The 26,886-nt window shown below is 32.9% G+C and overlaps 2 protein-coding genes and 1 long non-coding RNA gene across 4 annotated transcripts; all 3 read right to left on the reverse strand.

Moving 5' to 3' along the window:
* Nucleotides 1–2,685: 2,685 nt before the first annotated feature.
* On the reverse strand, nt 2,686–6,987 carry LOC112290197 (uncharacterized). 2 transcript variants are annotated; one of them, XR_016506048.1, is made up of 11 exons: nt 6,635–6,979; nt 6,109–6,209; nt 5,591–5,904; nt 5,282–5,420; nt 5,034–5,155; nt 4,688–4,891; nt 4,436–4,495; nt 3,979–4,117; nt 3,577–3,726; nt 3,155–3,397; nt 2,686–2,973 (listed from the first exon to the last, which is right to left on the reverse strand). XR_016506048.1 is itself a non-coding variant. In XM_024536240.3 (11 exons), the coding sequence occupies exons 1-11, from the start codon at nt 6,757–6,759 to the stop codon at nt 2,779–2,781; spliced, it is 1,848 nt and encodes a 615-aa protein (XP_024392008.1). In that variant the 5' UTR covers nt 6,760–6,987; the 3' UTR covers nt 2,686–2,778. The 2 variants fall into 2 exon arrangements, 1 of the variants encoding a protein (XP_024392008.1); XM_024536240.3 differs by having other exon boundaries at nt 3,521–3,726; nt 6,635–6,987.
* A 1,030-nt stretch (nt 6,988–8,017) lies between these two features.
* Nucleotides 8,018–10,658, reverse strand: LOC112290202 (uncharacterized). The gene is made up of 6 exons (XM_024536246.2): nt 10,409–10,658; nt 9,858–10,020; nt 9,505–9,562; nt 9,244–9,337; nt 8,499–8,575; nt 8,018–8,399 (listed from the first exon to the last, which is right to left on the reverse strand). Exons 1-6 carry the CDS (start codon nt 10,641–10,643, stop codon nt 8,211–8,213), a joined length of 816 nt encoding a protein of 271 aa, XP_024392014.1. The 5' UTR covers nt 10,644–10,658; the 3' UTR covers nt 8,018–8,210.
* A 4,493-nt stretch (nt 10,659–15,151) lies between these two features.
* Nucleotides 15,152–17,605, reverse strand: LOC112290305 (uncharacterized). Its single transcript, XR_016506049.1, has 4 exons — nt 17,263–17,605; nt 16,956–17,060; nt 16,408–16,564; nt 15,152–16,210 (listed from the first exon to the last, which is right to left on the reverse strand). It is a non-coding gene; the product is annotated as an uncharacterized LOC112290305 (long non-coding RNA).
* Nucleotides 17,606–26,886: the final 9,281 nt, after the last annotated feature.

Below are 26,886 nucleotides of genomic sequence, written 5' to 3' on the forward strand. Positions count from 1 at the left end.
ATATAACATAGGTGGTTGGTAGTTCATTTGGAATTGGTAGCACTTAGTGTGCTAGAATAATAGGATGGTTTGAAAGTAAATCAAGGTTATAAAGAAGTAAAGTATATAAATGTTCATTGATATTATTTAATGGTAAGTGCTAAGTCATTGAAGGTGAGAACATAGTATGAAGTTTGAACAATAATGAGTTACTATGACTAGATAAAAGTGCAAGCTCTAAGTTGCAGCCAAATAATAGATAGTTTCATAAAAAAAAACATTACAAGTGATTTTTAGCTTGTAATGTTTGGAAATATAATAACAAAATCTTTTGGTTTCTTTTTCATAATCAACCAAAATTTCCTCTATTGCCTTTGGATCTAATCTATTGTATATTTTTTTTGTCAATAAATATGTAAATTTTGAAAGTAAATATGTAAATGAGATCAATAGTTGGTTTTTTTTTTTTAAGATTCTTTGATATAGATTAATACCAAGATTAGAATTTATTGGTGTCCAGTTTAATAGAAAGGCTATTATATTTATTGCCTTGGTCCATAGGAAATGTGATATTTCAGCTTTGATGTACATATTGTAGGTTCCTTCCAATAACTTCTTATATGCATGTTGTAGGCTCGCTCAACAATGTTGTTATATTTTGGTGGTGTAATACTAGTAAGTTGGTTTATAATACCAAAGACTGAAAAAAATTTGGTGAATTCACTTAATAAGAATTTTCCACCTCTATCCAACTTTATTGTATAAATTTTCATACTAAGTTATAATTCTTTGATAAGTTTAAAATTTTTGAAACTTTCAAAAGCCTAAGATTTTGTTTGCAAAAAACATACTCAAATAAATCAATTGAAATCATCAACTATTGCTATAAAGTATAATGAATCTCCTAAAAAATGAAGCACTAGACGTCTTTAGAGTTCAATATGTAATAGTTTTAGTGCTTTACTAGCCTTACTTTGGCAAGCCTTTGGAAATGATGTTCTCAATTATTTTCCTAACTAAGAAGTTTCACATATCTTATTGTAGACTAGGATGTTAGGTAGTCCCAAGACCATATTTTTATAGTTCATTTGATGAAGAGTCTAAAAGTTAATATGCCATAGATGCTTGTTCCACAAGCAAGCTAGGTTCATTGAAGAGGTAGTATTATTTGCTATCTCAATATTTTGGATCACTAGCTAATATAATTCCTAAAAATAGTCTAATTCTTGACAAAATTTGGGTCACTACTTAATACAATATCATTAAAAACTAGACTATTTTTAACCATGTTTGAAGACAATTAACAATAACTAAAGAAGAATATAATTTGAAAAAGATCTAAGAGTTCTATGGTGAGATGCTAATATATATATATATATATATATATATATATAAGATAATTGGAAAGAAAAAGAAGTCAAAGAACCAAAGCTTTGAACTAAGAATACTACAACCACACATGTTCTAATACCATGATATAAAACTACTACCTACTATATTGATAAGAAAGAGAAAAAAATAAGGAAGAGCAATGCTTGTCTTATACCTAGACTAATTCAAGATTATGCAGTTATGGCATTGTAGAAGTAAAAAGATGAATATGTAAAGGTAATAATAACTTTATTAAAAAGAAGCTCTCTCTCCCCCTTTCTCTCTCTCACAATTGCAAGCTCTACAAGTCCATAATAGGGCCAAGACTAGATAGCAAGTGCAAAACCATGCGGCCTTTGCAAGTGGTGAATTGTGTGCATGACTAAGCTTAGTAAGATTTTACTTTCCTATAAACTTTTATTTTCTCACAGTGGCATTCTTCAACCTTATGCATACACAACACTTTACATTTTAGCTTTGTGATCCAAATCGTAATTTTTTACTAGTGAATCTTTTAGATATAAAGAATTGGAGACTTAATATTATTTTGGTGATTTTGTAGATTTCTAAAATATTATGGTTTCAGAAAAGTACACGTTAAAAGTATTTTTTTGCTTTAATCAAACCTTTTGGTTTTATTTTTTGTTTATTTTTTTGGTATGGAAGTAATGCTGGTACTTTTTTTCCATTCAACTTAATAAGCAACCTTGATTTACATGTTGATTTTTGTGTTGTATTTTGTAGTGCTGAATAATTTGTGAAAAAACTTTAAAACTTAACTTATTTTTAAGAAATTATTAATGTTATCACACCTTTTGTTATTGCCACCACAACCTTCTATCCACTCAACAAGTTTTTTAAATTTTATTTTCTAATAAAAAATTTTATTGATTAATTAAGTTTTAAAATGTTACAAGAATAAATATATTAACAGTAAATTTTATTTAAAATCTAACATGAATAATTTTTTTTTGTTAAAATTTTCAATTAAAATTAAACATATATATATATATATATATATATATATATATTAAAAATACTTGAAATTGAAAATATGAATATAATCCTTTCTGATAAGTTAAATAAAACAGAGTATTATGGGAATAAAACCTAGTGTTTTCTTCTTTTCGTTTCATTATTGCCACCTAAAAACTCAATGTCTTTTCATTAAATTATTTTGGTGTGTGGTATTTTTAGGTAAGTGGAAGAAAGGTGCTATGATGATTTGATCAGGATGGGATTTAGATAAATTTTGATTTAGCATCAGTGCCAGAAACCACCGATAATAACCATCAAGTTTAATTATTGAACCCAAATGACCTAAAATTCGACATCTTGAACAAGATACAATGTGATGAAATCAAGATTATATGAATACTTACAGGAAATTATGAGATTCAATGAAACTTTTGGTTCTGAACCATGTTATCATTTCCCAATACAAAAACGATTGAAAATATTTGTCAAAACTTCTTCAGAAACATCATCCCCACTGATTTCACCTAGTGCAATAGCAGCCTCTTTAAGATCTATGGTCCACATGTCAAGCGGGATATCCAGTTGCACAGACTCCACCACTCTTCGAAGTGCTTCCTGTGCTCTCACAAGCTGCTCGGCTTGTCTCTAGGGGAGCAAAGACATTAAGTTAATAATAAATTCCCATGATGTACTCTAAACATGTACGGTAGGGCACAGATTTTACTCACTGCATTTTTCAACACACTCAGAGAGACATCACTACATCCATATGCCACAAAACAATAGCACGTCATTAAACTTCACATAATTCCAAACATGTGCTTGCCTGATTCACAGCCCATTGCTGACCCTCACTCGATACATGACCCAGGCCAACAAGGTCTAGGATTGCAAAATCCAGTTCTTGTAAACCAACACCTTGAGTTGCACAAGTTGCCACCCTTTTGAAAAATGCATTCTGAACCTCTTGAGGCAAGATCACTGACCCAGCTGCAGCTCTATCCACCTTGTTAACCACCAGAAGTGAAGGGGTCTGTACACTTCCAGACCCCGGCTGATCTTCACATTCCTGCACAATCCCAACCGAGATAGGGATAAATTTCACTCGTTCGCACAGATTTAGTTGTAGGATAATCCTGCAATGTTGAGAAAGGGAGAATACTATATTAAAGGATAGACCCACTCCACATACATCGACAACAGTTGCAAGTTGTGAAGGAGGGGCCATAGGTCCCGCTAGTACACCACCAGTTTGCTCCTTTCTTTGTCGAAGTATTCCGTCTGTGCCCCAGATGCGTTGGAAAATTATTTCATCTGCCGGTGTCCACCCATCACTGGCACTTATAACCATGACAATGACATCCGCAGCTTTTGCCACCGCTTCTGACCTCTCTACTCCTGCAATATGAAAATCATTTGAAATAAGCGAGAATCATTAATTCATTTACTTGATGGAAAGTACGATTTAGAGAATGCCCACAATCGCAGCATCTCGAGAAGCAGAGCCCAGTCAAGGACTACCTTCCAAATGTAAAATCAGATACAACAAAAGACCACATGAAAATATAACCAGTGCATCGCAGACAAGTCAACCTCGAAAAACAACAGGCATAAACTCGAATAAAGGAAAAGGCCATAAGTTTCACATACCAATTTTCTCTACTAAGTCAGCAGTATCGCGAATGCCAGCTGTGTCCAGCAAATTTACAGCAATCCCCCCCACAACCATCCGAGCTTCCACAATATCCCGCGTTGTTCCAGGAATATCCGTAACTATTGCCCTTTCACTCTGCAAACAGGTTCACACGTTTTAGATGGACTGCTGTACAAGTTTGACTGAACAAAAATTAGCTAATCATCAAGGAGATTGTCAACAATGGCTAATTCTAACAACAACCCATAAATCACGCCAGCAAAACTTCACGCATTCCCCCAAAACAAGAATAGAAAAGAAGGATAAGAAGAAGGGAAAAAAGATTAAAAAATAAAAATAAAAATGATATTCTACAAAACAAAACTGGTGGTGTAAAAATAATTTCGTGCTTTTTATAAATTTTCCGGTGCAACAAAATAATTAAACACAAGCCGAGCCTGTGGTCTCACCTACTTGGCTCCAGGCATTCAGAAGACTTGACTTGCCAACATTAGGTCTTCCAACAATAGCAACCTGGAAGAACAATCAAATTAGTTGCTTAATATGCGAGGAACCGATTTGAAACTCCCATACCCTTCTTAGTGTGAAGGAAAGCCATGGTTTAAGATCTAAAAACTGTATATTATCGAGCACCGGCAAGAAAAGGAATGGCTTGAATATCCGCACAATCACATGAAGTGACACGTAGGTGAATTGAAATTGCACCTGCAATCCAGACTGCAGCAAACGACCTCGACCAGCAGTAGCTAATGCTTGTTGTAAGCGCTGACACATAGTTTCTATCCTTGTTATTAGGGCGTTTATGTCTAGATTAGGCATCTCGTCATCGAAGTCCAAACGAGCCTCCATCTCAACCAGCAAGTCAATGCACTCCATACGTAGAGATTGCACAAAGGCTGAGAGGCCTCCCTGCGTACAGGACATACCAACATTAAATATTCTCATATTAAAAAATATGCTATTTCCCTCCAATGAAGTCCAGAGTAAAGAGGAAATGCCAAGCAAATGGGAGACCCCGATTCAACGCCGTAAGGCAGTCAAAATTCATTACCTGAATACCAGCAAGGGCAGATTGAGCTGCAACGGAGGTTTTGGCGGCCACTAGTTGTGCGACACTTTCTGCTTGTGCAAGGTCCAGACGACCATTCAAGAATGCCCGCAAAGTGAACTCTCCTGCAGGTACACTAATAACTTAATGAGAATGCAGGAAAACTATTCACGATGCATGTTATGATCTTGAAACAGACAATCAGGCAGATGAAATGTGAGGAGATACATACAAAATGTAACAAGACATACCAGGCTGTGCCAGTCTTGCACCAGCCTCCAAGCATAGCTGCAGCACACGGCGGACGCACACGTCCCCTCCATGACACTGCAACTCTACAACATCCTCCCTGGTGTACGATCTTGGTGCCAGCATCGGCAACACCAAAACCTGTATAGAAACAACCAGTTATTTTGGAAGGATCATCACCAAATCAGGTGTAAATATACATAAATAAACTATCTGAACCTAATGGTCAATACAAAAATACAACTTCCATTTCAGAAACAAAAATCTCGTCCACATACTGGTTTCGGGAATAGCTCTACGAGTTTGCATACCTCATCCACTAGCGTTCCAGAAGCGTCTATCAGATTGCCATACTGCACTCGATGGCTCTTTGGATTCCACTCATTATTAAGGTGAGAGTTTTCCTTGTTCCTCATAGTTTTAGCTGTCCGAAACAAGCGACCGACAATCTTAACGGCTGAGTTTCCAGACAAACGAACGATTGCAACAGCTCCCTGCTGTCCTCCCATAGCAGTGACAATAGCTGCTATCGTATCATTGTCTGATATAGTTTGCCGCTCTTCCTCATCAGAACCTTGATTTTCATTACTAAGCCTTACATCCTTGGTATATACAGCTGCTCCAGCTGAAAAAACATCACATTGGACTCAACTCAGCTGACAAATAATAAGATTGTCATAATGTTCCAGGTATGCACGGCCATTAGTGAGAACGAGGTGAAGTAACCAGTATTTAAAATCAAAATCACTATTGGTAATGAACTGTTGTATTAAGGCATAAACCATCGTCGGAAATCCCGTCTCATAGATGCTAGCGGAAAATGGTGTACCAGATAATTGGTCCTTGTCAAAAACTGCCGCAGTTGTGCGAAGAAAACGAGGCGACCGTTGATTCACCTCGGGGAATTTCCTTGGAACACGTACAATCAATCTGGGTACAGCCAGCAGCCAAAATAACAGTTGCATCAAGTCGATGGCCCAACACGGACAATTACACCCTTGTTCATTTAACAAGAGGTACCCAAATACATTGTGAAAGGACAACTAATTTCTCCACCGACTAATTTCTCAACCCGGGGTGTTCAAGAGACCTCTCATTTTAACTACTCAAAACTGCTGAATATATCGCCCAGCAATGTCACAGCACAATCCCAACAAGCAGACGTTGGGCAACATACGTCTGCTCTCAAAAGGAGATTTCTGGAGCAACCACCTCCTTTACAATACTACAAAACCCAATTATATCGCACAAACAATCAAGACTAACGAAATTTGACCCTACCTCGTGAAAGTGCAAGGACGAACGTGAAGAAAACCATGACATCATACACACCAATCAAACAGTGAGGCACTCACCCAGAAAGGACCCGAAACGAGTGGCTTGATACAGGGGAAGCTGAGCAGATTTGCCACAACTTAAGCACTGAAGGAATCAGCGGCAAGAGAATCGGCGAGCGACGCACAAGCATGAAGGGCGCCATCCCTTGACAAAAATCGAAACCTCAAAATGGATAAACCTTAGGGTGATTTCAACAATTCGGTGCACCGCTCACCGAGCAATCAACTCAGATTCAGGAGAAGTGGACGTCGGAACAATTAGCACACTCGTACCCAAAATGATTCCATCTAAACTATCAAGTGGGTTTCCGAATTGTGATACTTCGAAGACAACCCACCTAATCGAATCCTCAGGGTTTATCCGCAAGTACTCGTGGAACCAGAGCGCGATTGTCCTGCTCGCAGCCCTTATCGTGAGGGCGGTGTGAACCGCGCGCGAAGGTCTGCGTAGAACTGGGCATTGGATTATCAAACTTAACAATGGAACAAAAATCAGCATTTTTTTTAATATGATGTGTAATCATGTAAAATCAGCAGTGTCCAGTAAAAGGACACTTGAACTAAATCTGCTATTTGAATCATGTTAATTCGCTTTGCCACTAACATTTCACAATGTAGAGAGTTAACATTATCACTTGAAAAATAAATTGTGGTACAAAGAGGTACAACATTTTTGTGAAAAAAAACAATTACAAATTTCAGTTGGGATTGATGATTGAAAATATGCAAGTTTAGAAAATTGAAAATAATAATAAGAAGACATTTACAAAGATCTAGTTGTTATCAGTTATAGTTGAAACATTGATTAAATCAGTTTGAATGAAGGATTCTTAACATGACGAGGTACTTCAGCAAATAGGCAATCTAAAGTACCTCATAAACAAGGCGGAGCAGTAATGAGTTGTGCTAGTTTACCATCATGAAACGAGAGAGGTTTCATTAATACCATACCGCAAACTGAAGTTCGCTGTCCTTGTTCCTTAAAAGCTTTGGTGCTCGGTATACATGTTTTGTAGCTGATGGTTTAAATGTAACCCAACCAGTGATTGAGAGAAATCCAAAATGAATTCAGGGCTTGTTAGATTTGAAATGTGCACGATTAATATACATAACGTTTCATTTTCCTTGCGTCTAAATACTACCTCCTGCCGTGCACAGAGTAGGATGCGGAAAGAGTGCGCTGAATACACGGCACTGTGGTTCGGCTATATCAGACAAATTTTCCAGATGATTTGGTGGGGTGTATTAAACCCTACCCAGCCGCAACAGAGAAAAAGGGTCGACACGTCGTAACGATCACAAAGCTGCAGTACAAGAGAGGAGACATCCCAATTCTAAACAATAGTAATGAGCAAGTGAAGCTTAGAAACGTATCACCAGATGTAACAGTTAACATATGAATAGCTCCAAAATGAATCTCAAACCGTGATATTGAAGATGGCATAATTACAATCACTTTCAACGAAGAAGTTGAAGGTACACGGTACACATATCTTCGTTAAGTATCAATATTCGAAATTGCTAAGACTGTATCTGCGCTACTGAGAAGAAAACAGAAATTTGATCACTACACAAGTTCCTCAGAAAACTCTACTCAACTTGATTCTTCAAGAGAAGACGGAGCGAGCTTCCGAACAGGATTAAGCAATTCTGTTATGCTGATTTCTGCGCCTAATGTGGCTTGCAAAGTGTCCAGGTTGTGGATAAACGTAGCAGTCGACAATCCCACGGGCATTGCGATTACCCCCTCCATCATGAAAAGCGGTGGACTTCCTGGCGATACCTGCGTCCACTTCGGAAGTAGTCTTAATACCTAGCAAACAACTTAAAAAAGGAACACCAAAACCATCACGCAAGAAGATCGAAGGAACAAGACACTAACCTCCTGAGTGTAGGTTTCAAGGCTCTCGATATTGATCCCGTGGGATGACAGGTACTCAGTTAGGTTATATACAAGACCTGCATCACATTGCAGTAGCAAGTCATCACACAGGTAGGGTATTACTGAAATAGGCGCTATGTAAAACCGGCTATACTGAGGCGCAAAAACCCATGGAGTCGGATAAAGACGGAAGTATTGCAATATAGACACCGCTTCTACCTGACCATGAATCAAATCAAGGTGAGGATTAGAAGCGCATGCCGTTGGATGTAGGTGATCATACTGACCGCTTCACATGTGAATTCCAGAATCTAACAAAGACTTTTGTCTCTGTTGACAATGGTCAGGCGACCGGCTAATTTGTCACCACAATTACGCGTTCAAAATCTAATTTCAAATAGCTAGATATGCGTTGTAGAACAGGGATCAAAATAAATAAAAAATAAAAAATAAAAAATAAAAAACATACTACGTGCATGTCACAAAAAAGGACGCTGTAAGAAAATGCCTCGTGCTAAAACTCGAGTAATTCAAGTTAAGATTGCGAAGTTCACTATTCAATTTTGGTGATCATACTGACCGATCACGTGTGGATTAGCTAGTCGAACAGAGATATTCGGCTCCGAAGACGTCACTACCACGCGATCGGCTAATTTGTCACCGGATGTTCATCATTCAATAGAACTTGAGTTGTGGTCCAAAGAGGTTAATACTAACAAAGTGAAAAAGGAGTGAACCGGCGTACCAGGATTATCAACCCCGCGTAACAATATCTTACGAAACTTGTGTTGAGGTCGTGCTTTACTTAAACTGTCGTTAGCAGTCCACCTCGTATTGACCTGAAAAGGATGATGGGAATGAAGAAGAATTAAAAGCCGCCGGGAGTCATTGAAGAAATGAACTCTTGGCACGGTTGACTGGACATTTAAAGCATCACAAGTTGAACTGGCTGCAGACACATCTCTGCAACACTCGCTACAAGAGCTACTCTGGTAGCAAACCAGACCTGGAGTCCTTCGATCTGCAGAAGAGAGTTGCGCAACTGCTCGGCTTTCCGTGCCGTTCTGTACAAATCATTTCTTTGAGACCATTCTATTTACTAGACTGTAGACCTAAAATAACTTCACTGGGTAAAGTTCTTTCAACTTAAGAGATGAGCACTGCATTCAAAGCAACGACAACAATTTCAACTCTAAAGGCCCCGTAGAGACTGCACACAAAATCTCCATCGACTTAAGTTACCAAGACTTAAGTTACCTAAGAAATCAAGATTGTATTACAATAAAAGAAAATAAGATGAAATTAAGATCGTTACAAATAGGTTATGCTTTGAAGATTAAAATAAGGGGATGTACTTACGTAATGTCAAAAGTAACGAGCATTAAAATTGAGAACTCGCCAGCCAGTCTTGCCATCCTACTGACTTCTACATTGCCACCGCAATCCAGCACCCGCTTACTCAACCTAGCCACGATGCCTGGCCTGTCAGGCCCTGACGCTGTAACCACCAACTGTTGAACCTCTGTACAAAGGTTCAAGAAATACGAAAACAGAATGAACACACACGTTACCAAACAGTTATATTCAAGTTTTCAGTTCAGACACGGTAATATTCACAAATATCGCAAAATAAGCTGATCAGGAAAAGGACAATGTAGATGTGCAATTCGAACCAAAATCGTGTAAATCGGAGTTGGGATCATGAAGCACACAACACAGAATATAGGTGATCATACTGACCGTAGACATGTAAACCTGCGGGTCAAACGGTGACTCACGCCACACTATCGACACCGCTATCATGCGACCGGCTAATTAGTCACCAACAAACTACAGCTCAACATCAACCAACACAAGGTGAGAACTCAAAACCTCGAATACTCGCCCGAAGAGGGACAAGACCACCATACCTGGAAGCGGCTCCTCTTGAGTCAGAGGCATCTTGCACAACGGCGCGCGCCGGCACATCGACGCCGGCAGATTGTAGCGCCATAGCTCTGGCAGAGCGCGAGCCATTCGCATCATGTTGATCCGATCTGCAACACAACATTCGCACCACGCTCGTCTTAACGCTGCTCCGAACACAGGGTTAGGGTTTCCTCGTTCATGGGGAACACGTTCCCAAAGTGCACAACATCCGGTCATCGAGATCCCACGGGTGCGAACGAATCCGAACCTTCACGAGGAGCCGCGGAAGTATATTATTTGTTGTGGTAGCAAATTCTAAGCCCAAAAAATGCCTAACATGTGTGAATTGTCTTGGTAGTTGAATGTCCTTTACGATTGCAGAAGAGATAGGGCTGACGAGGCGCGAGAATGGTTGGGAGAAATTTGTTGGGAGAATGAAGAGAGAGAGAGAGAGCGAGACAAGACACAAGTCTGTAAAAAAAAACACAACTTTTTATTGGAACAAAAGAAAGGTGAGCATAATTTTTGGAGGGTATTGTTTTAGAGCATGGAATATGAGCTGAAAAGTCATAGGTTTTATATATGTTGTGTCTTAAAGTTTTCTTCTTCTAGCATAAATAAGAAATAATTAACTTACCTATAATGAAGAATATGGTAATCATAATAAATATTGTTGGTTTTTATTGGTTGCAAATCTAATAGTAGAAAAATAAATGTAGAGGTCATTTTTATTTTCATGATGGTTAGAACAGGTGGGTTGATTTAGTAATAGCTTGGATCTATTTAATAATCCTCATTATTAATCTTGTATGTTGTGTTAGTATATTGGTTTGTACTCACATAGTCTCTAAATGTGTAGTTTGTTTCCAATTTTTTATTTGTCTTATTTGGTATGTGATTGTAGATATTTGTTTTTGCTATCCAATTGTCCATAATCTTCATAAACATGTACTTGTTATTCCAAGGTGTTTAGTTCTCTACTATTCTTTTCAATGTATAAGTGTAGTTGCACTTCTTTAATATAATCTCTGTCCAAGTATAAGTTGTTTTGTATACAAGCTGCATGCTATCCTCATTACTAGGCCTTCTATGGAAGTATAATCAATCCAATTTTAATTTATTCTTTAATCTTATTGACTTTTTTTAACTATTCATTGAATTATTCTAACTATTCATTTTATTATTTTAACTATTTTCATAACAAAATTATCTTGGCCATACAAATAAAGTAAAATGTTAGAATCTAAGAATTAATTGTAGCAATAATAGTTTTGTCTATTTGTTTGTTTGTTGGTTTTTTTTTTTATTTTTGATATATTTTTTAAATCACAATTTCAATATAACATCTTCTTATAAGACTTGAAATTAATCTATTTCTTTATAAAGTTTAAATGCATATTAAAACAACATTTGAATATATTAAGCACAAATGTGCCAATATACATTAATATTATTTTTTATGTGTAAATTTAGCTTCCAATATTGAAAGCAAATTCAAGAATGTGATTGTTGCTCTAATATTTTGTGTTACAACAATGCATACACCATTGCAACCAAGTGGCTTGCATGATTTAAATAAAAATATTTGTAATCTTATTTGATGTTATTACTAAACTCATAATATATTTAGTATAAGATAAAAAATATTATATAAATTATATTTATACTTATGACATACTTGCAATTCTAAAAAAATATCAATATTAAAGGCAAATATTATTATAGCTACTACTCCAATTGCATTAAAGGCTTGGTCTATTATTAGTTTTAAAAATGACAAATCTTGAGATGAAATAGCATGAAGACTATTATTTAAAAATGTAATAATTGTGATGAGATCATAATCATAATTAATTGGCAAAAAAAATATGGAGAAATAATATGATATTAAAATATTAAGTGAGATTATTTTAAATGCCAATTATATTTTCTATATAATAAGAATCTAAATTCTAAGGTAAATTCTTATGTTTTATACAATCATATGTTTATTTCTTTAACACTCACATGGTTAAAAAACGAAATGTCTTTTTTTATTTTTTTATTCCTTTTTATGTAAAATTTAAATTTTTATTTTGATAAAAGGTTGTTTTTGCATAATGATAGCCTATTGTTGTACCATATTTGCAAGCATTGTTAAAAGAATTCAAGTCTATTAGTTGATGTTGTTATTGCTTCCAATTTAAGTTCTACAAATAAATTATTTTTAATTCAGGTTTTATTGTATTTGAATATATTTATAATAAGATGAATACAATCATGGTTTTATTTTAAAAAATAATTTAACAAATATTTTAAAGGATATTTTTAAAAATATTTTTATCTCCTTAATCATAGATTCTTCCAAACAAAGATTATTGTATTGATTGTCAATCTTTGCCTATACTTTTTTAATATAATTTTCTATCTACCAAATAATGATTACTCTTGAAATTAATATTTATTTTACAAACACTTCTATTAAATGTTATATATCTATCTATTAAATAAAACTTGGTATAGGTAATTGTTTTATTTATTTATTTATTTATACTATGCCAGAATTGTAAATCATTTTTTATTATTATTCAAAATAAGTATTACAACAAGGTCCAAAAGAATTTTACAATGTCAAAATTAAAAGTAATAATCAAATACTGTTTTTAGCTTCTACATCATAGAGGCATCCCATTATCAATAGATTTACCTACATTTATACAACTATAATTTAGTATATTTTCTACATATTTCACGTGTGATAGTTTTATATATTTTATAAAACAAATTCTATCAGTAATACTAAATTAAAAAAATGACATGTTTTTAAGTTATTAAAATTATAAAGGTATTTATTATATAGTTCAAAATAATACTATAAATAGGCATAAAAGTTGAGAATGTTTTTTAAAATGTTTTTTTTAGTTACATCAATATTCAGATTTTATATAGATTGCTTTTATAATAATATGTATCTATATTTTCTTTTGTTTGAAGTATTACAAAGATTTAAAAACTTTGCATTTATTAATTCTAAAGAATCTATTTCTAATTTCTACCTATGTGCTACAATAAATATAAGTTTTACTTTATATTAAAGAAAAAATTGATAGAATAAGTACAAGAAATTGTATTAATGTAGATAAGAATTGAATATAACTTGGAGTATAGTATATAAGATATAATGCTCAATTATACCTTATTCTTTTAGATCTCTTAGAAAAATATATATATATATATATATATATATATATATTTTAAACACAAAAATCTAGAAAAATGAAATAATAAATCAAATTTAAAGTTATATATTTATATTTATACTAATATAATTAGCATAATTGGTATAATTATAAAAATAAAATATTTTAATTTAATTAGGATATATATATATATATATATATATATACATATATATTTATATATATGTACTAATATAATTTTACCAAATTATTATATAGACGGTTTTTAATGTTTTGTAAGACAAGAATTTGTTTTAATTTTAATTATTTTTAAATTTTCAATAATATAAAATATATTTGAGAAAAAAAAATGATGTTATTTGAAATTTATAGAAGCTAGGCTTGGCTTTATTAATAAAAAGATGGAAATTTAAGCAATTATGAACAAGATGATTTTTGTATGTATTTGATTATTAGCTTGCACCTGAACATATTAGATAGCTTTTTGATTAATATTTCATTTGTTATAAATTAAAGCACATAATTAAAAACCCATTTTTATATAATCTTTAATGTAGTCTTTATTGTCCATCAATAAATTTATTGTATCTCTATTTGATATTATATACAATTCTTATGTATTATTAGATGATAGCTATAAAAACTTCTTTTAATTTTTTGTATGTGAATTCAAATTATTATAATATTTTGTATTTTTAAATTTTTATTATAATAATTCGAATTCACATACAAAAAATTAAAATCAATTTTTTGAGAAGATATATTTTTTTGAAAACTTAAAAATCTAAAATAATGATATAGCTAATTGAATATTGACTTAGGCTTGTTATATATGTTGTCAATTTTTGTTATTGTTATTTTTTATGCAATAAAACCTATATAGAAAATTTATAAAAGCCTTTATACTAATTAAATAACATGAAAATCATTATTATTATTATTACTACTCTATATAAATACGTATTTTTGAAATGTTACTATATGATATCATACATCAATACTAAATTTACATTAAAAAATATAATACAATATATATTTATTATATAGAATAAAAAAATTACCTGTAACCCAATAATTAATTGTTGTCAATTTATTTTTTTTAGAGACAGCAACATCTTTATTTATTGAACATTTATTATTTGATGCTCTCTTTTCTAAACAATTTTTTTCCATGCATCTGTCTACTCTATCATCTCTTGTTGTTTATAAATTAAAATGTGAAAGAAAAATTATAGTTTAATATAATGATGTAGCAAAGATTAAGTACATTTGTGTGAATCTATTTGTAATGTAATAATGATATTTTACATAAAGTTAGAAATAATACTAAACACACCTTGTATGTCTTTTGTATCTTTAGAAAATTATGTATTTTATATTGTGATTATATATATATATATATATATATATATATAATTTTCAATTCATATTTTAATCCATATAATACTTTTTTTTAAAGTGCTAGAATTTTAATTTGTTGAACACTAAACTTCAAATTGTTAGATATTATGTTGATTGTCAATAGCTATTAAAAGCCATTTAAATTATAGCACTCTTAAACTCATATATTTTACAACTCAAAATGACCTTCAATGAGGATCAAATTCAACAATTTGTATACATAATTCTTTGGAGGCATGTGGGTGACGAGGGCTGGATGCCACGCCAATTTCAGGACTCTAAACTACTCAACCAAGAAGTTCTGAGGTCAAGCTCTAGAATAAAAATCAGAGGGAGGGGAGTGTGTTTCACACACTCACAGGAATTTTTTTTGGTACTATACTTCATCGATTTTTTTGTGGTCTGCTTAATTACATATATTGCTAGTCATGAGGGGGAATGTTATTCAATCCACCCAGATCTGGAGATGCAAGGATGTCGAGGAGATGGTCTTTGGTACCCCTCTGATTTCTGGGCGACAAGGCCCTCACAAGTCCCCGATCACTGACAATTGTATCACTATCTTAATTAAAATTTGTCTCACCCATAGCAATCTTCAAATTCTGATAAACAAGTGATCTAATTGGGTGTAGGCACATCAGTCGCTGGGAGAAGCAAGAGGTGATAGTCCAGGGTGTCAAAATTCTGGCGACGTCAATCAGGTGGCTCTAGAAGGCCAGCTGAGCATGTCCACCTCCAGTGTTGCTAACAATGACCCAGCTCAGCTTCATGTTAATTTCTCGGGTACATGTCAGTACTTAACAATGTAACTAGAGAAGTTGTGATGAAGGGAGAGAAGTTGACCAACATCCTGTTGCAAGTCCAACGTATTTTTATAACTGTTGAAGAGTCCGACGTTGTGATGTTTACAGATACAATGCTAATGCAACAGCTATTGATCCGCGGGGATTCTAAGTTGTGGTTCCACTAAGTTGAGAAGTTCCTCAACTCAGAACTACTGTAAAACCATGCACCATAGTTGCCAACTGCGGTAGATTTAATCAAAAAATGTTACTGAAGTGAATAAGATTCGTCCCGTATCTTAATTCTGCTGGATCTCAACCCAAGTTCTTTTCAGAATCTCCATTAACCCCCACCAATCCGTGATAAGATAATTAACTGTCTCGTTGGGCACTGGTCTTTTTGTTGACAGGTGCTACCGTCCACGTTGAATCCTTTACAGACCTTCTCAGGGCACATGATTGACAAACCACGGTAAAATGAAGCATGCAATTGCAAAGGAATCCATGCTTTCGAATCCCACCTCTAAAAATCGAGACAGGTTTCCAGAGTGATGCCTGAGATCTTGTGAAGCTATTGAGCTACTTGAATGAATTTGTCTGCATATCATGTGAAAGGGTTGCAGCAAATGAACAATGCACCTGATTCCATATTTTCTCGGTTGCACCACAACTGCAAGGGTGCCAGAGATTACTGGACGGCTGGCCTGCTTGATCACGACACCAGATGTCGACCACCCACTTTCAGAGTCAATGTATGTCCGCGCCGGCTTGACAGTATGTTCTCCGCATACAAATTCTGCGCACAGAGATACTGGATGGCTTCAATAGCTGACCCTCCTCCTCTTCGTGGTTAGAATTTGGATTACGATGAAGCAGAAAGCTAATCTACTGGCTGCAGCTTATACAGTTTCTTGGAACAATGGTTGTCTATTACGATTTCTTCCTCCAACCTCGACTTTTGGTGCCTCTTTAATGACATCACGAAAGAACTTTCATGCAGTGCTCATGTAATTTTATGATCTCGCATTCCAGAAATTTATGGAGTTTGATGCTTTAGTCACTTTGTTCTATAACCACTGCTCGATCTTGCTGCTATAGGCTGTATAGGCTCTGGAAATGGAAAGGGAGCAGGTGGCCCTTGTTATGGGATGAGAACCAGGATTAACGAGGTTGAAACGGATCCTTACTCGAAAGTTTGAAGTTTCATGTGGCGACATCTTTGCCCATCCCTACCTCAACCACGTTAGACATGCATCATCTCGACCGATTACTGATCAACGCCGCCATTGCGTCTGCCATATTCACAGTAACAAGTTCCGTAAGTTCTCAGCAACAGGCAACAAATCTCATTTTTCTCCCAGGAAATCTACAATACAGACGATTCCTGAACACGATGCTCGAGCATAGAATCCACGCCAAGGGATCAGGAAATCACGTACTGAACCGCATGCGGTAAGGGGAGAAAAATCATGCAGAATGGGCAGGAGATCTCACGTCAGTAGCCACCAGTCAAGATGCCGCGCTCGAGACACAGCAAACAAATCGTCACTGGTCACCTGCAAGCCCGACTGAGCTACGCTTTTCTGAACGAGCGCGGTTCCATTCCACCGCTAAGGTGCGCACTGTAGACGCAACTCGTTGACTGCAAAGCCCCGTTCGATCTAGTGGCTCTGACAGTGGGGCTGGGACTACGCACCCAGCTGCATCAGCAGCAGAATAAAACACATTAGGAGAGAGTGTCGGAGAGTCGTGCAGGTAGGGACTGAGCACCTCGCATTCAGGGCTCCGACTGGGCACTTAATCGGTGGAGCCGTGACTGCAAGTGGGCAATGTAGATGCGCAGGATCTCGTCGTTGTGTGTTCTTCTTCTTCATCTTCTAGTAAGTTAGTCGGTACGGGAGAAGCATTGTCATTGGACAGAGGAGGATCACGCTGACGCTCGTGGTATCAAACGTCTTCAGTCGGTCACCGCGTCGTCCGAATTCCGGGGGCCCCGCAAGCTTTTGCGCCGCAGCTGCGGCTGCCGCCGACTTCGCTGCGTGCAGCGTTGCTCCACACTTTGACCGAAGCCGGTGGTCAAATTTATGGATGAATGAATAATTCGATCATGGATGTATAAGAGGATGGATGTTCCTGTCGAATGTATATGGATTATTCAATCGGTTATGGATAGATGTGTTGTTTTGGATGATTGTGTGGATGGACGGATTGTTGGCCCGCATCCGGTTTGGATGGATGTTTGTAATCTGATTCTGACTGCTTTTTTGAACAATCAGAATGAAAACTGTTTCAACTATTTTTTTTTTATTTTTTATTTTTGGTTGACGATTTAGTGATACGAATTAGGTTAGGTTTTCCATTTCTGCATTTTTTATTTCATTGTTTCCCTGACAAGTTTTTTTGGTGGTTTATTTTATTTAATTTTAAAATAATTATTTATTGTAATGTGTTTGAAAGCTTGTTAACTTTCATGATGATTGGTGAAAAAAAAAAAAAAAAAAAATCTAATCATTATCAAAAATATTTCAAATACATGATTTAATATGTTTGGTATTATAAATGTATTTAAATATTAAAGTAAAAATGTTCCTTATTGATTGACTTAGCAATCTATCCATATCTTATATGGCCATAAATAAGAAAAAAAAAAATAATATAAGCATCTTTAGGAAAGAGTTAAAAGTAGTTGGTAGTAAAATTTTTCTTAAAAAATCAAGAATTGATACCCAAAGAGGACCGGTTGTGAACCAAGATCAAAATTAGACCTTGAAGCACAAAATTATACACCTACAGCAATGTTGAGGTTCTTTTGCTGATTGAAGAGTAAAATAAGAAGATTGAGGAGATTTTAAAGAAATTATTTTTAGTATTGGTTTCAAGTGATTTGGAGCAATTTTATATCTTAAGGAGCTTTTCAAAGTTAGAAATGTTTTCAAGGATTTTGGATTTTAAGAAATAAAAAGAGGTTTAAAGATTTAAAAATTTTGTAAATATTATAGTAGAAAAATAAGTGAAATTTTGTAAATGTGCTTGTCTTAAATGTGTTCTATAATTTTAAGACCACTCAAATAATTAGATTGAAGGATTTGAAATTTGATTAGATTAGGATCTCAAATATTTAATTTTTAGGATCAATGAATTTTTCTATGTTCATGAGCAATTTTTCTATCTAATTAAAGTAAAATTTTGTGATAGTATAATAAGCTTGGATTTCTATATTAATTCTTATTTTTAAAAAATTGAAAGATTTAACAAAGAAAAATTATTGCTAGAAGATTAATATGAAGGTTAGAGCAAGACAATGTATCACGGACATACATATTTATTCTAATAATTACCTATATGAATAGATAGAAGTAAGTAAAAGTAGATTAATTTCATAACATCTTTTAGAAAAGCTTTCTAGAAGCTTCAAAGACATGGTTTTGACTTTAAATGTGGTTGTAGTTGATTGATAGGTTAGAAACTTGATCAACAAGTTAACCATGTATCACATATGCTGGTAGCTTGTAGAATAAGCTAAATATGTGGTACACATATAGAAAACTTACTTTCAAAGTTAAGATATGTATCTTACAAAGTCAACATGTGTTGGAAGTCCTATAGAATATTGCCACATTGTTCTTAGTTAGATAGTATATATGGAGATAAGAGTGAAGTCTTCTTCATTCTTGTCAATATCTTTTTAGTCCTTTGTCTTGTTTCAAGACTTTTTAGTCTTCTTGTCTTTGGCAATAGCCATTTTAGTTCAATATATTACCATCTTTGAGTGACTTTCTAATCTTTTTGAGTGACACAAGAATATATTGAGTTTTCTTTCTTCAAGATTCATGTCATTAATAGAGTGACCAACATCTAAAAAAATTAAGAGCTTATTTTTTTTAACTAATAAATTTAATTTATCTCAAACTTTGTGTATTTGGTGTTTGCTTAAAGATTAAAATATGTGAAAAAATTTAGTAAAGATCAATAGTTTGATTAATAGTTTTTGGAGTTTTAAGATTTTTATATAATTTTGGTTAGGATTTACTTAGGATTTTATTAAGGTTTTTATTTTTTTAGAATTTTTTTTAAAAAATTTTATTTTTTTAAAGTTTTTTTATGATTTTTTTATTTTAATTTCTTTAAATTTTCTTTTGAATTTATTAAGGTTTGATTAAGATTTTAAAGGTTTTTATTGTGATTTATATGTTATTCTATTAGAATTATTAGGATTGTGGAAAGTAAATTGGAAATATAAAAATAATTGGTGCATTATCAAGCAAGACAACATATAATAAAACACCAATTTTAGAGGAATATGGACAAAAATCAAGGGAGTTAGAAGAAGGAGCAAGATTGGAGGTTGGAGAGATTAAGTGATAGAAGTGGAGATGGAGATTGGAGGGATTAAAGGCTAGGAGTGGGGATGGAATTTGGAGACTAAGAGCAATGTTGTATTTTGTAAAAACTAACCTTTGAACAATTATAATCAAATTTTAATCAAATTCTAGAAATCTTTAAAAGCTGATTAGATAGTTTATAAAAACATAATCAAAGAAATCATAAAGAATATTAAAAGAAATATTAAAAAATCTAAAAAATTCATAAAAAAAATCTCAAATATTTTTTAAAAAATTAAATCTAAAAGAAATTATAAAAAAATTCTAAAAAAATTCTAAAGAATTTCAAAGTAATTTTTTAAAATATCAAAATTAAATTCTAAATAAATCATTAAATTCCTAATAAAATCTTTAAAAAATCTGAATAAACCTAAAAAAATCTTAATCAAATACTAATAAATCCTCCAAAATTTCTAAAAATTCCTAATAAAATCTTAATTAAAATCTAATCAATTTTATAGTAGTCTTAAAATCTCAATAATTTTTTATTAAATTTTTGATCTTACTTAAAATTTTCTAAATATTATAATCTAATTTTTTTTAAAATTTCATAATTAAAAAATATCTAATTTACTAATTGGAAGAAAAATCTTTTTAATTACTTGGATATTGGCCGTCCTTCTTTTCCAATTTTAATGTTCATCTTCCAATGGCAATAAACCCTTATTAAATTGTTTACTTGTACACAAATGTCAAAAAATTATTGAAAACTAAGTTCATAATTTTCTTATAAAATAAATTCTTCAATTCAACCAATAGATTATTCAAGATCAAAGAAATCCTTACTAACTCTTAAAATCCAAATTTTAAGATCCTAACTCAATTGGATTTTAATAACATTTGATTTAATGGTAAGATTAAATTCAAATTTACAAAAAAAATCAAAGAAAAATAGAAACACAAGCTACTTCTTGTTTTTATGCTAAAATACAAAATAAATAAATAAATATATAAACTCTCTTTTATTCTTCAAAAATCCAAACTACTTAAAACACCTCTTACTTTGAAAAGCTCTTAAAAACTTAATATTAAATTAAATCAATCAAAATCAATGCTCAACCAAATATTAGCAATTTTTCTCTCTAACCTTGTTCTCCAATCAACCAAAGAATACTAGATTTGCATTAAAAGCGCAGCTATATGCCTTAACATCTAGTTTCAACTTATGTTTATAACCAAACTTCCTTAAGTATTTATATCTAATTATTTTAGATAACTATTGATAAAATATGCTACTTAATTCTATTTAAAGATATCTATATTATTAATTTTACTTTTCTACCTTATTTTGTCTTATTTATAGGCTATAAAATTAACAAAAGTTTATTTTGTAAAAAAATAGCATTTGCACTTATTAATATTACTACTTCTTTGACTATTAATTATATTTTTTAGGTATTTTGGTACTATATTTTAAATAATATTTTATATAATTTTATATATATATATATATATATATTAGTTGTTAGTGAGAATAGAGATTATGAAAGTCAAAGGCTAGGAGTAAAAAAGAAGAGACGCAGACAATGGACATTGGAAAAGAGACATATGATATGAAAAACAAGGGGGTTGGAACAAGGACAAAAGACATGGTGGAATTGAGGACAAGGAGATTGGAATGGAAGGGATGTTGGATTTGAATATAATTTAATTTTAGAAAGAAAAAAAAATGTGAATGCTGCAAACATTTAGGAAGTTGATGAACATCATCAATTAGATAACAAACAACATGGACATCATTAGATATCATCGATTGGATAAAAAACAAATAGACTATATATATATATATAAACATACATTTTATTATTTTTAAAATTTTATTCTTATACTTATTTAATTATTTATAATTTAGTACATTGATCCCAATACATGTTTTTCCAAAAATATCAAAAATATTTTTCACAATTTTTTTAAGTGATATATATTTAATGAATAAATAATAATATATCTGTGATTTATAGGTGATGCTGTATTAAATAATATAAAATAGATGAACAAATTGTTTGTATTGTGTTAAAATTTTAGATTGTATAATTATTTCAATAAAATATTTAAATTTTAAAAAATAGAACAGAACAAAAAAACTCATCCTAACTTAAGACATTGTTATTGCAATAAAAACTTAGAACCAATACAATGTATAGCATTGACAAAGGTTCAAGTAAGTTCAACTCTATTTGTGTAAGATATTCTCTCTACATTTGAAACAGTTCACACTTATATATATATATATATATATCCATATATACACACACATAAATTAATATCTGCCCTTGAATTTCACTGATTGACTAAATGTTTTAGTTTATCCTTAAAGTTTGTTGATTGAACAAAGAAAATTAAAGGTTTCAATTGATTGAACGAAAAATCATTAGCGAAATTCTTACAATAAAATTTATTCTGAAATGTAAATTTTAATTTGAATGTGCATTACAGGTTTGCAAATTCTTGAAATTTTTTCTTAATTCAAATTTACCAGAAAACGCAAACCAAAATTATAAACTAATGAAAATTGAACAAAACTAATTGTTTTTATATTTAAAAAAATTATAATGATATTGTGTCACTCTAACATCAAATATTCAATGTTGAATGAAAAACATTCATATTTCAATTGTTCATATAAAATACCAAAAAAAAATTAATTATATTATACTTATGTTATCCAAAGTTTAACTATAAATTAACATTAAAAAACATACACATTGCTTTCAATGCCTTTGTAAGTATAATCCCATTCCACTATTCCAATCAATAGGGGTACTCCAATCTTGGTTTTAAACTATAATTTGTAAATATGTGAAATTAGATGTTCTCAACATTTGAGAATATGACCATGAAAGCAGCTTTCAAATGCAAATTCTGAACATGTTACTGTTATTTTTATTTATTTTTTAAGGTCATTAGCATAATGGACTTCATAATTTTTTGTTTTAGTATGCAAGTGTGTGCATGTGTGTGTATACAACATGTAATAAGTTTTTGCAGGAGCAAATTTAGTTTCTCGCAAAACTTCTTCAACCTTTTAACCAACCTTTCAATAATATTGCAATATAAAAAGAAAACTCTTCAAAAATAAAAAATTCTGCCATTACTTTCTAAAAACAATTAATTAATTAATTGAGACATTGCACATAAACATGTATGGAAGGCTACACATGTATATGTTGTGTCTGTACAATGAATTATAGTTAATAATTAGGAATTCACAAAAGAGCATCACTAACACCATCTATATTTATTTTTTTATGCACATAATTTGATTTTTGATTTTTTTTTTCTTCCTGAATTTCTAGTTAAACCCAAAAAAAAAAATTAGGTCAATTACTACATAGTCATCATCAAAATGATGGTTTTAAAGAAGGGACACTCTCACACCAATACTGCCTCTACTGGGGTTTTATGAAATGGGAGGGACTTCGAATAAACTAAAAGCATCAGAATGGTCCACTAGCAAGACAAAATATTCAAATGTGACAGAACCCAGTCACAAATTGCATGACTTCAAATCTTTTGAAACAATCTTACAGTGCAAAAAGTTAGATAATTCCACCTTATATTTATTTAATATTTATTATCCCTCTCCTCTGTCATCTTAATGCACTGAAGAAGAAGAAAAAAATTAAAATTAAAATGCCCCTTTTTTTGTTGTTTTTTTGTAATCTTTAGAAGTCGAATACCAGTATTTTGAGGCCTTTTTTAAGACTCTTGTATTTCTCAATACTACTTCAATTGACTTGCAGAAATATAATTCCATCACCTGCTTGTTGCTTAAATGTCACTATTGTACTTATTCTATTGTGGTAATAATTTTGTAGAAGTTATGTCCTTTTCAATGTTGATCACACTATATAGGATCATGACACTTGTTTATGGCCCTTTTTGATGACCCATAGTTTTATATATAAATATATATATATATATATATTTATGTGTCAATGTTGAGTATTTTTGTTTTGGGCATTCTAAACTTTTGAGGACACAAGGTATTTGTCTTCATGTCCCTCTCGACCAAAATGTTGTAAACCTTAAGCACTATAGAAAGGGTGTTTTTACCACTTAAGTAATGTAATCACTTATATAAAATAGATATGTAATGAAGTATTTCAATAAATAATATAATCTCATAAGATACTTATAGGAACTAAATTTATTTTTAGTAATGAATAACTCCATGTAAAGTTTAATTAATAGCATTGCTAATAATAATAATAATAATAATAATCATGTTAATACACTAGCAATGAAAGAAATGAAATAAGATAGAATACTTTTCTTGATGTGGGTTGAAGTGAAGGAAGTGGGCACATGAAAATTGTGGAGTAGATACATAAAAAAAAAAAAAAAATGGATATACCACTTCTTATATTTATATTAATTTATATTAATTGAAAATATTTATAATAATGTATTTAGAGGTTTAGAGAGTAAGATGTTTATAGCATTAATTTAATTTTCACAATGATTCAAAATATCTCAAGCATTCAAGAATTCCATATATTATTTCACACAGAAATTAAACCCCAGGAAATCATGGATAAAAACTTACACATTGATATTTTAAATAAAATCCCAATACAAAGTATATACATACTAAGTAAGTGATGCGCAATGATATTTGAGTGTGGTATAATTGAACTAATTCCTACAACGAGAAATTAAATGAATGTTTCAGATTATGATTTTTTTTAGTATAAAAAATAAGTTAACCTCGGAGATTATGAAATGGCCTCGGGATTTATCAATGTTTAATGTGAAAATGGAGGAGATTTCTGAATGGAATAAATCATCCATGACCCTCTATTATTCGTACAACAAATCATCCAATCGAAGTGGATGAAGGTCATGCGATGAAAAGTTCACCTACATTCCGTGAGCATCTAATAGTATATTCCTTTGGGGCGCCAGCGGGAGGACCGGGGAACATAGCTGTTCTCATTAATTCCTTGTTGATGGGAACGCGTTCCCTAAAAGTTCCCCACCATTCTAACAAGTGGGGACAGTTGGGGTTTTGGAGCCCCCGCCCCTTAAAGTATTCAATTATATCTATATGTAATTTATCCCTATCTTTTATCATTTTGCCAATGTGGATCCATTCTTAGTCACGCTCAAAGGAGTAGATAATTTTTTCTATATTTTTTTAAACGGTGGGTTTCTTTTCTTCATGTTTTGCTGCAATATTTTGCATCTATAAAAGAAAATAAGCCCCCCAAAAAATATTTTTTCAAAAATGTTTACATGTCATTTATGAACTAACATGGGAGTACAACTTTTTTTTACTTTTTACTTTTTCTCAAGCGGGAGAGGTAGTTGACCCTAAAAAAAAAAGTGTCAAGTGTCAAGTATCACAATTGTGATAAAATGCTACAACTATTTTTTTCTGCAAATGGAAATATATAACACATCAATTCAGTTCCATGAAGTTTTATAATTTTCTCCTGTTATTTTACTTTATTGAACAAGTGTAACCAACTGATAGATACCCCATACGTATGAAAAATCACAAACAGATCTGTAATGATTTTATTGAAGCATGTTTATTAAGAATACTAAGCGTTTTTTTTTCCCTTTCTAATAGTGATTTGTTAAAAAATAGAGCTATATATATATATACGTTTCTAGAATAGTTTAGATTTGTGCATGGAGAATGAACATATTTGTAAATTAAATTCGAAACATCAAGTAAGATATTGCACAGTTACAACTCACAAATTTTTTCATAGTCACTCGAAACTTACCATGCAGCAAACAAAATTATTATTTATTATTATTATTATTATTTTATATAAAAATGGCAACGAACACATTCAAAACTTTACTTAAAAGTAATACGTACACGAGTGAGAGTGTACATACACACATACATACAGACACACACTGATACACTGAATACACTAAAGGGTCCAGATTTTGGAACTTACAAACTGGACTCCAAAACAAACAACCCAATCCAACATGTTGGCTAGAAAATCTCAAGTGAGAAGGATTACCAAAAAAAAAAAAAGAAAAAAAAAGAAAAGGGAAATGGAGTCAAAAGGGGACATGCCATGAAACCCTAAAAAAATGGGCACCCGGGGCAGAAGGACGAACCCGAGGGCCCGTCGGGTCCGCAGTTAGCTCCGACGGCGACGACGGCGAGGACGATAAGTTTAATTTTATTGAAAGTACAACTGCACGGCACCACCGGGCACCCCTCACAAATTTATAAACGGGCAGCCCATTTTGTTTAGGGGCAGATTGGTCAGAAAAATACGGATGGGATATACTAGGTATAAAATACAATAGGAAGGTACCTTTCGTTTTCGTCTTCGACACCGGTAGAGGCCTCTCCCGCACCGCAGAAGAATCCGTTGTCGACGGCACTGATTCGGTGGCCCCCTGACGCAGTAGCAGCTGCAGCATCAGCAGCGAAGTAACAACAATTACAACAAAGTGGCGGGGGAGGGATGGATTCCGAAGCTGCCGCGTGAGATCACCTCGTTCTGGGCGGGGACTGCTCTCTCACGCCGGCCAAAACTCCACCCTCGCCCCCCCTCGCAGCCTGTTGCAAGTTGCGTCCTGGTCTTCGCTGGTGCCTCTGACTGAAAGCATACACGCTACTGGTTAAGACTCGACCCATCAATGAGAGCTCGATTTTCACTTCCTCGTCCTTACTCACGTTCTGACTAGGATCCATGAGTGTCTTAGTGGGGGCAGAGTGAGACGATCGAGCGCGTTCTGACTAGGATCCATGAAT

The sequence above is a fragment of the Physcomitrium patens genome, chromosome 13, assembly GCF_059467195.1.
Source record: "Physcomitrium patens ecotype Gransden chromosome 13, ASM5946719v1, whole genome shotgun sequence".
In the NCBI taxonomy this organism is placed as follows: domain Eukaryota; kingdom Viridiplantae; phylum Streptophyta; class Bryopsida; order Funariales; family Funariaceae; genus Physcomitrium; species Physcomitrium patens.

Coding starts and splice junctions, on each gene's coding strand:
- LOC112290197 (XM_024536240.3), bottom strand. CDS start 6,759: ATGGCGCCCTTCATGCTTGTGCGTCGCTCGCCGATTCTCTTGCCGCTG. Junction 5,905..6,108: donor TGACAAGGACCAATTATCTG/GTACACCATTTT, acceptor ATGTTTTTTCAG/CTGGAGCAGCTGTATATACC. Junction 4,892..5,033: donor CTGCCCTTGCTGGTATTCAG/GTAATGAATTTT, acceptor TCCTGTACGCAG/GGAGGCCTCTCAGCCTTTGT.
- LOC112290202 (XM_024536246.2), bottom strand. CDS start 10,643: ATGACCGGATGTTGTGCACTTTGGGAACGTGTTCCCCATGAACGAGGA. Junction 10,021..10,408: donor TCAAGAGGAGCCGCTTCCAG/GTATGGTGGTCT, acceptor ACCTTTGTACAG/AGGTTCAACAGTTGGTGGTT. Junction 9,563..9,857: donor CTCGTTACTTTTGACATTAC/GTAAGTACATCC, acceptor TGATTTGTACAG/AACGGCACGGAAAGCCGAGC.